Source organism: Alosa sapidissima, chromosome 12, assembly GCF_018492685.1.
Source record: "Alosa sapidissima isolate fAloSap1 chromosome 12, fAloSap1.pri, whole genome shotgun sequence".
In the NCBI taxonomy this organism is placed as follows: Eukaryota; Metazoa; Chordata; class Actinopteri; order Clupeiformes; family Clupeidae; genus Alosa; species Alosa sapidissima.
Window position 1 is genome coordinate 34767057 of NC_055968.1, and position 20265 is coordinate 34787321.

Consider the following 20265-nt stretch of genomic DNA (forward strand, 5'->3'; position numbering starts at 1 on the left):
CCACACACACACCCTGGACATGATCACTGGCCACTCGTCATCAACTACCACACACACCGGGAGGATCACTGACCACTCATCATCAACTACCACACACACAGGGAAGATCACTGACCACTTATCATCAACTACCACACACACCCTGGGCAAGATCACTGACCACTCGTCATCAACTACCACACAAACCCTGGACAAGATCACTGACCAGTCATCAACTACCACACATACCCTGGACAAGATCACAGACCAGTCATCAACTGCCACACACACACCCTGGACAAGATCACTGACCACTCGTCATCAACTACCACACACACCCTGGACAAGATCACTGACCACTCGTCATCAACTACCACACACACCCTGGACAAGGTCACTGACCACTCGTCATCAACTACCACACACACCCTGGACAAGATCACTGCCCACTCGTCATCAACTACCACACACACCCTGGACAAGATCACTGCCCTCTCGTCATCAACTACCACACACACAGGGAAGACCACTGACCACTTGTCATCAACTACCACACACACAGGGAAGATCACTGACCACTCGTCATCAACTACCACACACACTCTGGATGAGGACACGGCTGATGAAGTCAGAAGAATAGGACATCTGTGTGTTTTTGTGTGTGTCTGACAGAGAGGGAAGAGAGGGTGTTTTTGTGTAAATGTACGGTATTGTATTTATGTGTGTGTGTGTTTGTGTGAGTGAATGTGTGTGACTGTGTGTGTGACAGAGAGGGAAGGAGAGTGTACGTGTGTGTGTGTGTGTGTGTGTGTGTGTGTGTGTGTGTGTGTGTGTGTGTGTGTGTAAGTGAGAGAGAGTGAGTGTGTGTGTGTGTGTGTGTGTGTGTGTGTGTGTGTGTGTCTGACAGAAAGGGAAGAGAGGGTGTTTTTGTGTAAATGTACGGTATTGTGTGTGTGTGTGTGTGTATGTGTGTGTGTGTGTGTGTGTGTGTGTTTGAGTGAATGTGTGTGACTGTGTGTGTGACAGTGAGGGAAGAAGAGTGTGTGTGTGTGTGTGTGTGTGTGTGTGTGTGTGTGTCTGACAGAGAGGGAAGGAGAGTGTACAGGAGTGTGTGAGTGTGTGTGCGTGTGTGTGTGTGTGTGTGTGTGTGTGTATGTATATGTGTGTGTGTGTGTTCACCTCAAGCGCAGTCTGATTGAACAGTGTGATGAACTGAGCGGTCAGCAACACCACCACCTCCTCCTTCAGGAACTCTGGAGAGACAAGAGTATGCAATGAGGAGCAGAACTCAACTCCACTCACACACACACACACACACACACAGACCAGAACACAACTCCACTCTCTCTCACACACACACACAGACCAGACTCAACTCCACTCCACTCCCACACACACACACACACACACACACACACACACACACACACACACACACACACACAGAGACCAGAACACAACTCCACTCTCTCTCTCTCTCACACACACACACACACACACAGACCAGCAGTGGTATAAAGTACTAGAAAGCAATACTTGAGTAAAAGTACAAGTATCGTACTAGAAAAAGACTTTGGTAGAAGTGAAAGTTACCTTTTAGAATATTACTTAAGTAAAAGTCTTAAAGTATCTCATATATACTGTACTTAAGTATCAAAAGTAATTTTCTGATATTTAATGTACTTAAGTATTTGAAGTAAAAGTAAAAAGTAAAAAGCAAGCGGTTTTATTTTGAACATTTTTTGTGAACTTTATTTTGGCTTTTTTATAGTAAAGCATAAAGCATATTCAGGGTTCCCAGGTTAGGTTAATCTCACTCATCAAGAAATTTCACTTTTGTACGAACTTCAGGTAAAAATGAAAAATAAATAACTTATTTCTTTTTTTTTTTTTAAATGACCTGCTTGTAGGGAGAACATTTTGGTCATGTGGTATGAGCATTTCTAGGGCTTACTCCCCAGGTCACCATCTCACTCTCACACACACACACAGGCCACCTATGTCCAGCAGCTACTAATATGTCAGTCATTAGTTGAAACTGAAAAGGTGTCTGTTCATCTTCAAAAGAAGCTGGTTTTCAAAGTAGCCAGAATTCAGTGCCCGAGAGTTTCAGGCCCAAGACCGGCCCACGTTTTCTATAGTGGTGGAAATTGGATAAATGAAGCAACATTTCAGCTATTACTATCCTGTAGTTTTTATTAGTACCATGGTTCAACAAATGTGTAAAGGTTATTTAATAATTCACTTCAACTGAGAAGTTAACAAAAAATATTCCACAAGTTAACAAAAACAGAAAGAAAGAAAGAAAGAAAGAAAGAAAGAAAGAAAGAAAGAAAGCCTTTGAAATGTAGCCTATCCCACGCTTCCACAAACAGGCATATTGAACTAATGTTTAGGCTACATGTTTTTTGCATGGGTAGGCTATATTGTTGTTTGGTGATTTAGCCTACTCTTTTACTACACCCTCTTCTGAGCAAACAAGGCATATAGGTTTATCATGTAGGGTAATTGCTCTTTCTTACATTAAATAACTTTAATTTATCCTCTCTACTTGTCCCTGTAGTCATGGCCTTCTCATCACTAATTTCGGGCTCATAATTTTCAGTGGTCGACTGGTTGATCTTCTGCTCAGTCTCTCCTGGGCACTTTCTACCATCCATTCTTCCTGACGCTTGTGTCTAGCCTACTGTAGAGCCGGCTCAGCTATCCGTATCTAAGAAAACTTTTTGGAAAAGACGGGCTATATGGACCCAACCAACTCTTTTTGGGAGGGGAGAACTCCCTCACGTAGGCTACAACCCATGCAGAGGCATTGGTGTCATGCACAGAATGCGGAACGTGTCCTACTTTAAGAAAATATAGACGAACGTGACAAATGTCAATATTTTTTTCCTCGACCAGCCCAAAAGTGAAGCGGCCCACCGGGAATTCTCCCAATTACCCACCCTGGGCCTGATTCAGTCTTACTCTTCCTGGACTGAAGACAAGTCCTGCGATGCTAAATAGCCTTTCACAGGCCGCTGAGGCAGGTAGCGGAGTGTTCAGCTACACAGAAAGCTGTCAATGTACAGAAACATTTCTTGCAAATACGGCCACAGGTGTATGACGTTCTCTTCACCACTACCCTGTTCACCGAGTTCACCACTATCGTCGGGGTGGTCGCCTATGATAACGGGAGGTCCTCCAGTAGGTGCCCGTGCTTCCATGGCGGTTTCAGTTGTGCGTCCTCCTCCTTTAGCAACAAACAAGCGCTGAAATAGAGCGCGCAGCGTGCGGAGCGTGCGTAATGCAATCTAGGAGCAGTGATTCGCCAAACCTCCCTTATTGCAGTCGCACACATTTCTTCTAATTCTATGTTTTAGTAACGAGTAACGAAGATGCTTAGTGGAAATATAACGGAGTAAAAGTATATATTTTATCTAGGAAATGTAGTGGAGTAAAAGTGAAAGTTGACATAAATTTAAATAGCGAAGTAAAGTACAGATACGTAAAATGTCTACTTAAGTACAGTAACGAAGTATTTGTACTCCGTTACATTACAACACTGCAGACCAGAACACAACTCCACTCTCTCTCTCACACACACACACAGACCAGAAGTCAACTCCACTCCCACACACACAGAGACCAGAACACAACTCCTCTCTCTCTCTCTCTCTCTCACACACACACACACACACACACACACAGCAGAACACAACTCCACCCAACCCCCCCCCCACACACACACAGAGTAGAACACAACTCCACACACACACACACACACAGAGAAGAACACAACTCCACTCACAAACACACACACACACACACACACACACACACACACGGAGTAGAACACAACTCCAACACTGAAATCGGTGTTAACCTTTCCTCCAGTTCCTGGTTCCGTGTAAGCACAATAAGGAGAGTGCTTTCTGACCCTGGCTCTACATCGAGGAAGTGTCCGGCAGGCCTCCGGTGCACTGGTAAACTACAACTCGAAGCTCTTAGCACACTTCTGCCACAACCATCCTCCCTCATGCAGTAAGTACGTACTGTACATTTGATCTATATAGACCTTTCATTCGACATTTTGTAGAGCATTAAGCTATAGTCCGACTCATTTTCATTTCAAAGTATCTGTGTTGGCTTTGAATGTTTCAATCGGAAACCCTCTCGGAACAGATTGAAAGGGCCTATAGTAAATTTAAAACAAAATGTAAAATTTCTTTACTACACATACTACCATCCCATCACTCTTCAAAGCTGCCACCATCATACCCGTGCCAAAGAAATCATCACCATCATGCTTCAATGACTACCGTCCTGTAGCACTCACGCCCATAATCATGAAGTGCTTCGAACAGCTAGTCATGTCACACATCAAAGCCACCCTACCCCCCACCCTGGACCCCTTCCAGTTTGCATACCGAGCCAAACGATCCACGGAGGATGCAATCTGCTCTGCCCTCCATCCAGCCCTCACCCACTTGGACAATATAGACTCATATGTGAGAATGCTGTTCATAGACTTCAGTTCAGCATTCAATACCATAATACCACAACAACTCATCAGCAAACTGGACAAGCTAGGATTCAGTACCTCCCTCTGCAACTGGCTGCTGGACTTCCTGTTACACCTCAAGCACTCTGACCCTGAGCACGGGGGCCCCTCAAGGGTGTGTGCTCAGCCCCCTGCTCTTCACACTGCTAACACATGACTGTACAACCACTCACAGCTCCAACCATCTGGTGAAGTTTGCGGACGACACAACACTGGTGGGCCTCATCACTAAGGGCGATGAGGCTCACTACAGAGAAGAAGTAGACCTGCTGGCTAAATGGTGCAAAGACAACAACCTCCTGCTGAATGTCAGCAAGACCAAGGAGATTGTTGTCAACTTTCAGAGAGGCCACAAACAACTGCCACCACTATCCATCGACGGAGATGCTGTGGAGAGAGTGAACAGCACAACATTTCTGGGGGTGCACATCAGCGACGACCTCTCCTGGACCACCAACACAGCATCACTGGCGAAGAAAGCCCAGCAGCGCCTCTACTTCTTGCGCAAATTGAAGGCGGCAAGTGCCACGCCTCCCGTCATGACTACATTCTACAGAAGGACCATCGAGAGCATCGTGTCCAGCAGCATCACAGTGTGGGGCGGAAGCTGCACAGATCAGAACAGGAAGACCCAGGAAGAGGATCATTGGAGCACCACTCCCCTCCCTGCAGGACATTTACACCACCCGCCTCACCCGCAAAGCACTAATGATTGTCAAGGACACAACCCACCCTGCACACGAACTGTTCAGCCTCCTGCCCTCTGGAAAGAGGTACAGGAGCCTCTGCTCCCGCACCATCAGACTTGCAAGTAGCTTCATCCACCAAGCAATCAGGATGCTGAACAATCTACCCACTCTCCCATCACTGACAGCCCCCCCCACCCACCAGCCAGCCAGGAACCTAGGAACCTAGGATCCTGTCTAGCCTAACCCCCCCCCCCCCCCCCCCCAACACCGCCCTGTGGAACTGCACTGTGACTGCGCAGCCTAACGTGTTGCTGCTTCACATCAAGCCTGATATACTTGAAATTACTGCATATTAATGTAAATATATAGGTCACACAAGCACAAGTTTAAACTTCATGTAACTGTTAAGACTATGTAAATATACAACACAACTACCTCTATTTTTTTGATATACAGTATGTCCTATATTTCTATATTTTGATATATGTTCTATATTTCAGTCTCGCACTTTAATTTAATGTTTATTGTCTATGGCTATGTCTATGTCTAAAGTATGTCTATGTCTGTATTTAAAGTATGTCAATGTCTGCATGGGAAAGTAAGAAACGAAATTTCAATTCTTTGTATGACCAGTGCATGTAAAGAAATTGACAATAAAGCCGACTTGACTTGACTTGACTACATGCACACAAAGACACTACGCCAGGCGATTCACCATCAATGGTCCACTGTCCACCATTCACCACATAGAAATCATAGATGTGATAAGATTAGTCATTGGGACAGAGTTACATGATTAAATGCAGCCTTTGCGATTAGCTAATTGCATTTGTTCAAATTGCAATTTCGATTAAAAAACAATTGATTGTGCAGCCCTAACACTAAGCCCCTACACTAGACTGTCCAACACTAAGCCCCTACACTAGACTGTCCAACACCCCCCCCCCCCCCGTCCTCAGTCAGGGCCCCTCACCTCTGCTGGCGCTCAGGGCCTTCAGTGGGCTGCCACCGGCCGGCTCTGGTTCCTGTTCAGGTGAGTCCGGCCGCGGGCCGTGAGGAACCGTTCCGTTGGCCACCGGTGTGATGTGCTCTGTGGGCACGGTTCCGTAGGAGCCCAGAGATTCGTGGGCCACCAGTGGCTTCCCCTCCTCGCCCTCGCTCTCCTCCTCGCCCAATCCCTCGCCCTCGCTCTCCTCCTCGCCCCCATCCACCACCACGGCCCTCGCCTCCCTGGGGCTGGACTCCTCCTGCGGTGGGATGTCCCAGTACATCAGCATCACGGCCACTTGGAGCAGGATCCACATGAAGCACATGAAGAGCTGGAGACACAAACACACACGCGCCATCAACATACACACAGCCGACACAAACACACACGCATCATCAACACACATACAGCCGACACAAACACACGTCATCATACAGCCGACACAAACACACACATCATCAACAAACATACAGCCGACACAAACACACACACGTCATCATACAGCTGACACAAACACACACACATCATCAACAAACATACAGCCAACACAAACACACACACACACGTCATAATACAGCCGACACAAGCACACACACATCATCAACAAACATACAGCCGACACAAACACACACACACACGGGTCATCAACACACATACAGCCGACACAAACACACTCAGATCATCAACATACAGTGGGTCCCAGTTAAGTTTGGACGGGTTCCTTCATGAATCACGCACCCCATTTTCTCAGCAGAAATGGCACAAACTACAGTTGACACAAACAACCACAAGGTGTCACTTGGGAGTTCTGCCACTACTATTTTTGATGCGACTTGACTTAACTGCTTCCATGACGCAGTGAGCCATTACCAAAAATATATGATAATACAATAGCGTGAGTTTATATATCTTATACCCTATTTGTCACGGTTACTTATAGATGTGATAGTGTAACAATAAGCGCATGAGACTTTCAGCGGGGGCACGGGAACTTAAATTGATCACGGTAGTTTAAGTTTAACAGACAAAACATTCTCATATGAAAATGTAGATGCAATTGTTGTAAGATGGTGCAGCTCCTTTAAGAAAGCCCCGTGCGCAGGGATGGAAAGAGAGAAAGCGAGAGGGGATGTGTGTTAGAACTTAGATGCGTGTGGAAAAAGTAGACATGCTGTTGAGACTGGAGCGAGTCATATTCAAAATAATGCAAAAAATAAATCCGCAGATAAAACCAATTATCCTCATTCATTGTAACCGCAGCATGCCTGCTTGCCGACGTTCAAACGAAAGAGATATCAAAGCACCTTTTGCGTTTGAATGTAGTAGATTTTTTTTTTTAAACAGCTGGACAAATGATTTAGCTAATTGATTATAGCCTGCACACCAGCAATTGTTGAACATTTACCTGGTCAAGACAGTAGCCCAGCCTAACAAGCATGTTGCATGTTGTAGGCCTACTGTAGAAATTTCACTTAAATTGCAACCGCAACGTGCCTGCTTGCCGACGTTCAAACGACAACGAAAAAGATATCAAAGCAACAAGAGGGTTGAGTCTGAATGACACGGAGTTCAGACTCATATTGCTCCTCATAACCGTCTATAAAAAAAGTGTTTTTTCTTTTCTTTTTGAGCACGTCCGAATCCCAGGACATAACGCACTGGACCTTATAGGCTCGAGATATAATTCCAAAGGGGGCAGATAGGGGCTTACTGCACTTAAAACTTAAAAAGATTGAACGAAGCTTCCCGAAATTTGAGATTGCGATCAGTGACTGGCATCAGGTGAAGCTTTTCGAAGTTGAACAGGCTATTAAAAACTATTTGCGCACCTCAATGTCACAGGAGAGTATGGAAGCATATGGGTAGCTTTATTCAAATGAGAATGCAATCTGCAATATGCAATTCAAAAAGACATTACATTATGCAATTGACAATTCATTATGCTATTTAATATTGCAATTTGCAATAATATCCAACAAATTGTATTTTAATCTGCAAAGTGACAATGAAATCCTAAAATCAATTCCAATAATTTTGGTTAAAAAATAGAATAAACATGGATTGAATTGCATTCCATTTTGCCATGGTACTTCAGTCTCAAAATTCAAATGGCAATTCATTTAGCATTTCAATTTTCAATATTCAGTTTCATCATTTAACTGTCAATTCGTTTTGCAATTTAATATTTAAAGTGCAATGTAGGATTGCATTTTAAAAACATATTTGGCAAAACTGTCAATGCCAGCTTGAAAAGATTTTGGATTATTTTGGGCAAAACGTTTTGCCATCGTGTTGAGGCATTTTATTCAAATGGAAAAGAAATAGCGCCCCTTGTGATTGCATTGCACTTTGGTCACGCTCTTTGTGTTGCAAAATTCAAATGGCCATTCAATCTGCCAAACGCATTGCAATCTGTCAAGTCACTCGTCAAGGCGGGAACTAGGCTACGTCACTTCTTGCAATATTAAATTGCATAATGAATTGTCAATTGCTTAATGTAATGTCTTTTTGAATTGCATATTGCAGATTGTATTCTCATTTGAATAAAGCTACTCATATGCTTCCATAGGAGAGACTGGGCTCTCCCTTCTATGAATTGAAAAAGATGTTATGCTACCTGCAAACTGGCCTATGATTTCATTGCTGAGTTTGCGGCAAAGCAAAACAATGTTTTTTCAGAGTCAGGATATGGCGAGTCAGTGTCATTTATTTGTCCAATGTTAGCCTACAGATCAGTTTCCATAGTGCACATCTTATCAACAGTTTGAATGTCGTGTGTGTTTCTGCTCATTGACAAATACCGTTCAGCACAATGATTCATGCCCAATTAATTTTCCCTGTTAAAGTGTTTGCCTTTGTTACACTATTTGGTTTCGTGATGTAGCCTATGATAAACACCATATGGCCAAATATGTGACTCAGCTAATGTTATAGGCTACATCAAGCTATCGCATGATTTCATGCACGTAAGTTCATGCATCTGTCAAGTTCACACAGGCCCTGCACCCCCTTGCGACGGCCCTGCAGCTCCTCCTAAGACAGCGAGGAAAAAGTTAAAATACGCGATAAACCCGGGAAAAGTTGACAGGTTTGTTTCGGTACCGGTGATTATTTGTGAAATTGTGCAAACGACAGCCTTTTCAAGGCATTTCAAGGAAGGTGTCGTATGCAAGCTCCCAAATTGACCCAGTAGCCTACAGAAGGCATCAATAAATTGTTGGGACTGGGGAGGGTCATGCGTTTTTTCTCAATCACTTTGGAGGGTCATAGAAAAATTTCTTGCTGGCGAGGGAGGGTCACGTCTTTTTTGACTAACGCTCCCAAAACTCCTCCGGTAGCCCCTTAAATAAATAACGAACAGTCCCTAAATGATTATAGCCTGTAGGCCTACACCAGCAATTGTTGAACATTTACCTGTACAGGACATTGACAGTAGCCCAGCCTAACAAGCAGATGTTGCAAAAGACATCAAAAGACGCAATTAATCAGAAATAAATAATGTAATCGGCATCGCTTTATTTAACAAACTGCAAGCAACAAGTGGGTTGAGTTCGCTGTGAGGCCAAACCCAAGAGCAGAGCCTATCTGTTAAGGCACTCGATAGGCTATGGTAACGAGCTGTGTGCGCCTGGAAAGACAATAGAAGATGCTTTCTGAATAGCACAGCGAAGACGGCTCTGGTCATCCCATGCCCTCCTCCCACTTCCTGTAGCCTACCATTATGACTTGTTGCCGTTTTGGGACATTAAGCTTTTTCACGTTAAGCCCCCCTCCCCCACCCCCTTGTTGCGTTTTGTGTCCACTCTGGTGTCTACGGGGCTCCCGTAACACAGTAGAGATCGCTACTCCTGTAGGTGTGGGTGCGCTGGTCTTCGGACTGTCAGGATTTCACAGGGTAAAAGAGGAGGTGTGCATTTTGTGACTACTCTGGTGTCAAAAGGGATTCCCTTTAACACAGTTGAGATCGCTACTCCGCGCGGAGAACCCTCCTTTGTCTACCAAAAAGTGTTACTTTGTGCCCCACGCTCCCCCACTGCTTGTGAAAGAAGGGTGTAGCGTGACTTTACAATATGAAGATGTGATAATTAATAATCAGAATCATAATTTACTATTAAAAGACTTTTAGTCATATAACTGCTGAAATCCAGCTTGCTCTAAAACAAATACAAATGTGCAAATGCGGCAAGATAATGATAGACAACCAGTGTGAAACAAGTTAGACTTATAATGTTTAAAAACTTAGAAGCTTAGAATTGGAGTGTGTTTTCTTAATTAAAAACATAAATTGTTTTTGCTAGAATAACCTGTTATGATTTTGCTTAAATGTAGAGAGTGTTTTTCTCGAACATATAAGAAAGTTTGCTTATAAAATTAAATTGTGTTATAGAATTAAAGTGTGTTATGCTAAATGAGATGTGCTTTGAACAGAATGTAAAGACAGAATGTAAGAACATGATGTACCAGCTGTAAGAAACTGTTTGTCAGCAAAACAAGAAGCTGACTGACAACTAAGCAAAACAAAAAAGCAGAACCAATGTTTCATGGTGAGACATAATACCAAACTTGGGCGTGTTCTGCCTGACCGAGACGGTCGAACGGCCCCTTGTTCAGGGTTCTCGGTTCTTCTTTTTCCTTTTCGCTTTTCTTTGGACCGAGCATTTAGCCTTTAGACTTTGACACTTTTCATTCCTTGTATTTTTTGTTACATACTGCACTGACACACACAGGAGTAGCGAACTCAGCCAGGCATTTGGGAAGGAAAGTCCTATGCTCCAGGGCAGACAAAAAAACAAAAAGGCTTTGTTAGCAAATTTATTTGGCGCGTCAAATTATTTGTGAAGCTAAAGTCTAGGACCCGTTGTGGTCTAAATGCACATCACACACCCAAGCGAGGATACGGAAATCTGTCTGATAAATACAAGTGTATTTATAGATAGAATCTAAATTCTTATAGATCCGTTGTGGTCAATTGAAGTTCTTATATGTTACAAGAACTGTCATTTAAAAAGGAGCTTTAATTTAATTTGGACAAGAATCCCCAAATAATAGGGTAGTTGATTTTCTCTTAAATCTGGACGGTCAGACAAACGTCCGTAGTGAGTTTCTAACCTCTCTCAGATTTTGATGACAAACAACTCTTGCAAATACAGCTCTGAATTTCTTCCTCTTTTAGTGAAGTTTTGAAAAGATTTTGGATTATTTTGGGCAAAACGTTTTGCCATCGTGTTGAGGCATTTTATTCAAATGGAAAAGAAATAGCGCCTCTCGTGATTGCATTGCACTTTGGTCACGCTTTTTGTGTTGCAAAATTAATTTTGAAGTACAAGTCGAAGGGAACAGGGAATACCGACTAAGAGATAGAGAGAGACTCTGAAGTGGTCTATTTTCCTTAGCCCCTAAACCCCAAATTAGGGATTTTGATTCAGATAGGGAGAGCCTCTCCATCAAGTCAATCCTCTTGTTTCGATGTGTCGATGTTTTTGACTAACGAACATCGAAATGTTAGTCAAAGTTTAATAATGTTCTGCACCTTTTACTAAAGAATAAAGAAAATTAAGAAGACATCTGAGCTGCACCGGTGTCTCTCCTTCTCTCTAACACTTTTTGGCTCTGGCTAAATATTTCTAAAATAATTTCAATTCATCATTTCATGAGTTTCACTAGTCACATGTTTTAACAAGGAACAATTGATCTAATAACAGACGTGTGTCGAAAATTGACTTTATTTTTCATACGGAGAAATAACATATGCAGAGTCTAACCAAGGTCAATCTTGCCAAAAAAGCCCTCAAACCTGAAAACACATGAGGCAAAAGTGCAAAACATCAATTCAATTCAAATTCAAAGAACTTTATTTTTCCGTTAGGAACTTCACATGTGGAAGAGCATCAGGGTGTGTCCATACCCAACAATACATACAATAAACAAACACACACACACACACACACACACACGCACACACACACACACATCATCTTCAGCCCATACTAGACATATGGCAGATAATAAAAACTTTGCTGAGCCTGATGAATAAATAAGTTGTTAATATCTCCACAGTGGAGGGACAATAAATAATAGTTAAAAAGAGTCCAAGGTGTTAAAAGAGAGAGAAGACAGTTCAACCATTCAAAAGTCTAATGGATGCTGGGACAAAGCTTGACAGGGCTCTATTTGTCCTTAGTGTAGGTGCTCTGTATCTGTGGCCTGAGGGTAGGAGGCAATACTGACTGTGTATTGAGTGTGTGTGATGTCCAAAGTGATTTGTTTTGCTTTTTGCTTAGTCCTTTTGTTGTATATTCTGGTGAGTGATTCCTGCTGTTGTCCAGTTATTTTACTGCTCAGTTTGATGATTCTGTTTAGTGGGTTCCTATGGATGTTGGACAGTGCTCCAAACCAGGAAGTGATGTTGAAGGTGATTATGGATTCAATGAAACATCTGTAGAATGCTGTCAGAACGGATTGGTGGACCTGGAGTTTGCAGAGTTTACGTAGGAAAAAGAGACGCTGCTGACACTTGGAGTAAATGGTATCGGTATTTGTTTTGAAGTTGAGTTTGTGGTCGATTATTGTCCCATGATATCTGTATGTGTCAACCCTCTCTATCGGCTGGTTGTTGACAGTCAGAGTGGGGATGGTGGGGGGGGGGGGGGGCTTTCTGAAGTCTATTATTAGTTCTTTTGTTTTAGTGATATTGAGATCAAGGCAGTTCCGGCTGCACCAGTTTGAAAAAGTGGCCAGCTCAGACTGTAGCTGATCGGATGAGTTTGTGGAGTCCATGATGACAGTGTCGTCAGAATGCTTGATGTATGTAATGTCTGGGTTTGTGCTTCTGCAGTTGTTGGTGTAGAGCAGGGGTTCTCAAAGTTTTGATTGGTGAGGGCCAATTTAGGAACCCAACATTGAACTGAGGGCCGCCAAAGGGGCGGGGTGAGAAAAAGAAAAAAAAACCTGGAAATAAAATCCCATTTGTAACCACGACCAGGTTCCATCTCTACAGTTTATATGTATTGCATTAAACACATTTTAATTCATAACTGAGGCTAAACCTGGCTAAAATGCAATGCACACACAATCCCTGCGGTTCTCTACCCTCAACAGACAAATTTGGGATATAACAGTTCTGGTTGCAGTCCATTTCAAGTACAAACAGTCTCAGTGTGCCTTGCTTCTTATCAGCATAGGCCTTATTCAGGGCCAATTCCAGCTACCAAAGCACCACAGGAAAACCTGACGGCCACGAAAAACCACTAAACGGAGGTTCATTCTTTTCAAATCACACAGTACAGTTGTACAGTTTTAACAGTTTCACAGATGTTGTCAGATATTATCGCGGGCCGCCATTGGCCCCCGGGCCGCACTTTGAGAACCTATGGTGTAGAGAGTGTAAAGAACTGGTGAGATGACAGAGCCCTGTGGAGCACCTGTAGAGATCCTTCTGGATGAGCTGAGGTGGCCGTTAACTCTCAATCTCTGGTGTCTGTCTGTCAGGAATGAGAGCACCCAGAGTATGAGGTGGGGATTGACCTCCATCTGGATAAGATGTTGTCCCATTATATGGGGTTGCACAATGTTAAAGGCACTCGAGAAGTCTATGAACACCAGCCGTACAAAGGACTTGGGCTTCTCAAGGTGGGTATAGGCTCCATGCAGCAGCTTCAGTGTGGCGTCGTCTACCCCTCTGTGATGTTTGTACGCAAACTGAAGTGGGTCAACGTACTTACTGACCTCCGCCTGTAGTTGTGTGATCATTAGCCTCTCAAAGCCTTTCATGACCAGGGATGTTAAGGCCACGGGTCGGTAGTCATTGTCGCAGGTGGGGTTACTCTTTTTAGGCACAGGGCATATGATGGAAGATTTCCAGACTGAGGGGATAGAATGTTCAGCCAGTGAGCGGTTAAAGAGGTGGCAGTAGACACCAGCAAGCTGGTTACTGCAGGCCTTCAGCAGGCGGCCACAGATCTGGTCTGGCCCTGGTGCTTTATTTGGCCTCGTCCTTCTCAACACCAGCTCAACCTCCGCCTGCTGCAGCTCCCGATTTACATAGCCCGGCATCCTAGCAGTGAGCTCCTCTGTCAGTTTCTCCCTCTCCTGCGAGTAGTCCAATTTCTCGAACCTGCAGTAAAACTGGTTGAGGTTCTCTGCCATGTCAATGCAGTCTTTTTCCCCGGTGGTGGATAGAGCTGAGTTGTTGTTGGGGAGGCCAGCTAGGGTTTTGACTCCTTGCCATGCATCTCTTGGCTTACCTTCCATGAATAGTTTCTCAACTCTCTCCTTATATTCCCTCTTTGCTGCTTTTAATTGTTTATTCAGTTTATTTTGAATGAGTTTGGACTCAATTTTATTTCCAGAGAAGAATGCAATTTTCTTTTCATTTAGAGTTGATTTCAGGGTTTTTGTTATCCAAGGCTTGTTGTTAGAAAATACCTTAACAGTCTTAGTAGGGACAATCATCGCCTCACAGAAAGTTATGTAGTCGGTTACCACATCTGCAGCCGACTCTAGGCTCTTGCCCAGCGTTAGCACCTCCCAGTCAGTGCACTCGAAGCAGGCCTGAAAAGTCTCAATTGCAGCATCATCCCACTTTTTCACCTGCTTCTTTAGAACACCCTCCCTTTGCAGCTTTGTGCGATAAGCGGGGATGAGATGGACAACGTTATGTTCCGCCGTACTGAGAGGAGGTTTTTTACATGCCTTATATGCGTTCTTTACATTACCATAACAGAGGTCGATTGTTTTATCGCCTCTGGTAGTGCATTTAACATATTGTTGGTAGGTGGGAAGTATTTTATTCAGTCTACAGGCATTAAAGTCCCCAAGGATAAGAACAGGTGAGTCAGGCTGGAAATTCTTTGATCAAACCAGTAATCCAAGTAGGCATACGATGTATCATTCAATCACTTCAGCCAACTAGACACGGGAGAAAAAATTTAAACAAACAAACAAAATGCACGACAGGACGCACGAGGGACGCTCTCCACTTGTCGCCATTACAGCGCCATGTAACTAAACTAACACGCACATATTTTTGTATTGCAATCATTGTAGCCTACAGTTGTAACAGCGACAGCGTAACAGTCGTTTTACTCCCCGTATGCGCTCATTATAAAGAACGTTTAACGTGTCCCAAAAACAGCTATCAACTAAACGTCTTATAAACAAGTATTGCCAGGAGCAACACCTTGCAAAAAATGATAACAATAGGCCTAGGCCTTTATATGGCTCTGCTCCTGCCTAGAATCGAACTCAGAACTGCCTGAAAGTTGTAACCTGTTCTGGAAATACGCGCATTAACCCACTCGACCGCCAGACAACGCTATCTGCTTCGAGTAGGCCTATTGGGTAGGACTGTAGCCTACACTGGTTGCTGTGGCACAGTCTTGAGTGACCGAATTCGTTTTCCTTTATCATATGAATGCTGTTATTTTGTTAACATTACTGTTAAGGAGATGCTGTAGGCAAAGGCTATATTTCACATCGTTAGTGTAGTAAAACAAATCAGAACTATTCACAAGGTTTCTGGGCGTCATCAACATACATACAGCCGACACAAACACAGACACGTCATCAACACACATACAGCCGACACAAACACACACACACGTCATCATACAGCCGACACAAACACACACGCGTCATCAACACACATACAGCCCACACAAACACACACACGCCATCAACACACATACAGCCGACACAAACACACTCAGATCATCAACATACATACAGCCGACACAAACACACACACATCATCATACAGCCGACACAAACACACACACACACACGTCATCAGCATACATACAGCCGTCATTCAACACCAGATCAACATACACACAGCCGACACAAACACACACGTCATTCAACACCAGATCTACATACATACAGCCGCACAAACACACACGTGGGATCACATGATCATATTGATAAAAAGGGTTATCAGCAGGCCTGCAGCTATCATTAAGAGTTTTATACAAAACAATACTGTCTGATTATGACCACATATACAAGCAATTCTAGAGGACTGGTAGCCACGCAACCAACAATACAGATTTATGAAAATTACACACAAAGGAGACAAATATTGTTCTTAATACACACAAACTCATCACTTGAATATGGATGGTAATTCACACACAGACATCCACGCAAAAGCATGTGTAAGAGTTGTGAGTTGTGAGTTGTGCACTAGTTTTCCTCTTACCCCTGGTGAAGTGTACTTATTGACCACAAACGGACCCAGCTGGAAGTCAAAGAGCCGCAGGAAGAGGTTGAAGGCTGGACCTGTAGTGAGGAGAACATTCCATCTGCCTGTATGAACTCAGGGGCAAAATTAACTCAGGGGCAAAACAGACTGCCTGCCTGCCAGGAGATAGCATTGGGATCACATGCCGACACACAGTACAGTACGCTACAGTATGTCTGTTTAACTGAGCAACCCTTGAGGAATTAAGCTAAATGTAATCTTTACTGATATAAACACGTTTGCCACTCACTGGGGTCAGTCTACTGCATGTTCTATGTGGAATTTCATTCATCTATAAGAATAAGACTCAGTTACAGCATCCGCATGCCTTCTCATATTCTATCTAAACAGTGCACAAGACTCAGATAATGTTTTTGCCTAAACAGTGCACATGACTGATCATTTGTTTGGTTTTGGCTAGACATTTTGAAGTAATGTAATACAAACACTGTGCCAAAAAATGCCTTTTCAGCTTTGAGTCACATGTCAGCCATCAGCACATATCTGCATTTGAGCACTGGAGCTGGACAATGAAATGCTGTTCCAGGTGGAGGCAGTGTGTGTAGTGTGGAGATGGGTGTGTACTGTAGGCCTGTGGTACAGCAGTGTGTGTAGTGTGCTGCTTGTGTGTGGGGGCTGTTATAAGCTGGTGTGTGTAGTATGGCAGTGTGTGTAGTGTGCTGGTTGTGTGTGGGGGTTGTTATAAGATAGTGTGTGTAGTGTGCTGGTTGTGTGTGGGGCTGTGGCATGACAGTGTGTGTGGCATGGCAGTGTGTGTAGTATTGCAGTGTGTGTAGTATGGCAGTGTGTGTAGTGTGCTGTTTGTGTGAGGTAGGCCTGTTATAAGCTAGTGTGTGTAGTGTGCTGGTTGTGTGGGGGCTGTTATAAGCTAGTGTGTGTAGTATGGCAGTGTGTGTAGTGTGCTGGTTGTGTGGGGGCAGTTATAAGCTAGTGTGTGTAGTATGACAGTGTGTGTAGTATGGCAGTGTGTGTAGTGTGCTGGTTGTGTGGGGGCTGTTATAAGCTAGTGTGTGTAGTGTGCTGGTTGTGTGGGGGCAGTTATAAGCTAGTGTGTGTAGCGTGGCAGTGTGTGGAGTAGGGCTGCAGCTATCGATTCTTTTTGTAATCGATTAATCTAGCACTTTATCGATCGATTAATCGATTAATCAGATAATTTTTTTTTGCATTTTTAAACGACCAAAACAAATAATGCATAACGAAAATGACATTGCTGTAAAATGATCAAGCAATTGGCACAGAGGTATTTATTCTAACTCCAAATTTTGGCTCCAAAACTAAGCCCATTTATTGCAATTTACCCATTTAGTGTTTATAAGTGCCAGTGCCAACAATTAAATAATGTTCAAAATGTTCTCTGTAAAATTGCAACCTCTTGTGCATGACTTAGCTGGGTGAACAAAGCTGTCCATATTATGTTGTTAAGTAATGGGAGGGAGAAGAGGGGAAGCAATTTAATGTATTAATATGCACAACAGGTTTCATGCTGTAATCTAGACCTGACATCAAAGTAAATATCTGTTTTATGTAGATTTCTACACCTGCAGCATTTGGCATTAGGCTACTAAATACAAATACACAAATACTACAAATAATTTCACCATTACTAAAAAATAGCCTACCATAAGGCTACTAACAAATAATTTCACCATTACTAAAAATAGCCTACCATTAGGCTACTAACAAATAATTTTACCATTAGGCTACTAAAAAATAATTTCTAGGGTGAGGCTATTTGCTATGGTAACCTAGCAACCTGTGTGTGTGTGTGTGTGTGTGCACACGTGCGGTGCGTGAGGGAAGATGAGGGTGCATGCATGTGAGGGGTTCTTTTTTAGGCATACTGTCTTGCAATTGAACGTGAATAAGTTTACTAGGCTACTTAAAAACATCAAAGCTAAACATTATATCACAACATCGCTACAAATATATTATGTGATTAAAATCAGCCAAAATCAATGTAGGCTACGTGGCTAGATAGATAGATAGATAGCCTACATTATAGACGCTTGGTGAAACAGCATGGAGTGGATGTTTTCGGTTCAGATGCTCGTTCTTTTCCTTTTTGAGTATGTAATGATCCCAAAACTTTACTTGAAAACTTGGACATCTTGACTCCGCAATCACGCCAGCTAAATTCAGAATGTATCACGATTCACGCGCTAGTGGTGTGCTTCCTGAACAACAGTCCGTGTGGAACAATCAGATCCCTGTGCGTATAGTGCGCATCATAGGAATTTAACGAGGCTTCGAGGCAGGGTTTTTGCCTCGAGTAATTTTTGTAATCGAGTTATTCGAGTAACTCGATGAATCGTTTCAGCCCTAGTGTGGAGTGTGCTGGTTGTGTGGGGGCAGTTATAAGCTAATGTGTGTAGTATGGCAGTGTGTGTAGTGTGCTGGTTGTGTGTGGGGCTGTGGCATGGCAGTGTGTGTAGTACAGTCTAGTGCGGTGGCATAGTCCCGGTCTGAGTGTGTGGGTTTGAGCCTAGGGTTGAACTGCACAGTGGACACCATGCACATTCCTATAGCATCAGTCTGTGCTGCAGTGCAGTGGACACCATGCACGTTCCTACAGCATCAGTCTGTGCTGCAGTGCAGTGGAGACCATGCACGTTCCTACAGCATCAGTCTGTGTGTGTGCAGTGGAGACCATGCACGTTCCTACAGCATCAGTCTGTGTGTGTGCAGTGGAGACCATGCACGTTCCTACAGCATCAGTCTGTGTGTGTGCAGTGGAGACCATGCACGTTCCTACAGCATCAGTCTGTGCTGCAGTGCAGTGGACACCATGCACGTTTCTATAGCATCAGTGTGTGTGTGTGCTGTGCAGTGGAGGCAGGTACCCACCGATGAGCAGCCCAGCCTGCCGGCAGGCCATGACTGCGGCGAACACGGTGGACCGGTCCTCTGGAGCAGTGCTGCGCGTCAGGAAGCCGAAGATAGACGAGCCGGCACCAGTGCCAATGCCTACACACATAACACACACATAGCACGAGCATTACACACACATCAGCAGAACACACACATCAGCATAACACACACATAGCACGAGCATTACACAAACATCAACGTAACACACTCATCAGCATAACATACACATCAGCATAACACACACATAGCACGAGAATTACACACACATCAGCATAACAAACACATCAGCATAACACACACATAACACGAGCATTACACACACATCAGCATAACACACTCATCAGCATAACACACACATTAGCATACACACATAACACGAGCATTACACACACATCAGCGTAACACACGCATTAGCATAACACACACATCAGCATAACACACACATAACACGAGCATTACACACACATTAACATAACACACACATAACACGAGCATTACACACACATCAACGTAACACACACACCCATCAGTATGACACACACATCAGCATAACACACACATCAGTATAACACACACATAACACACACATAACACACAAGTAACACGAGCATTACACACACATCAGCGTAACACAAACATCAGCGTAACACACACATCAACATAACACACACATCAGTATAACACACACATAACACACACATCAACGTAACACACACATCAACGTAACACACACATCAGCGTAACACACACATCAGCGTAACACACACATCAGTATAACACACATATCAGCGTAACACACACATCAGCGTAACAAACACATCAGTATAACACACACATCAGTACAACACACACACATCAGTATAACACACATATCAGCGTAACACACACATCAGCGTAACACACACATCAGTGTAACACACACATCAGCGTAACAAAC

General features: G+C 43.6%; 1 protein-coding gene across 4 annotated transcripts in view; it reads right to left on the minus strand.

Annotated features, from left to right (window-relative positions):
• Positions 1–20265, minus strand: part of LOC121677850 (major facilitator superfamily domain-containing protein 8-like) — a 57596-nt gene that overhangs the window by 8484 nt on the left and 28847 nt on the right. For 3 of the 4 annotated variants that reach the window (XM_042056909.1, XM_042056910.1, XM_042056908.1), the window contains exons 5-8: positions 19305–19424; positions 16398–16477; positions 6185–6530; positions 1159–1232 (exon numbers count right to left, since the gene is read on the minus strand). In XM_042056909.1, coding sequence (XP_041912843.1) covers positions 1159–1232; positions 6185–6530; positions 16398–16477; positions 19305–19424 — 620 coding nt within the window. The remainder of the gene's footprint in view (positions 1–1158; positions 1233–6184; positions 6531–16397; positions 16478–19304; positions 19425–20265) is intronic. The other variant, XM_042056911.1, reaches the window with a different exon arrangement.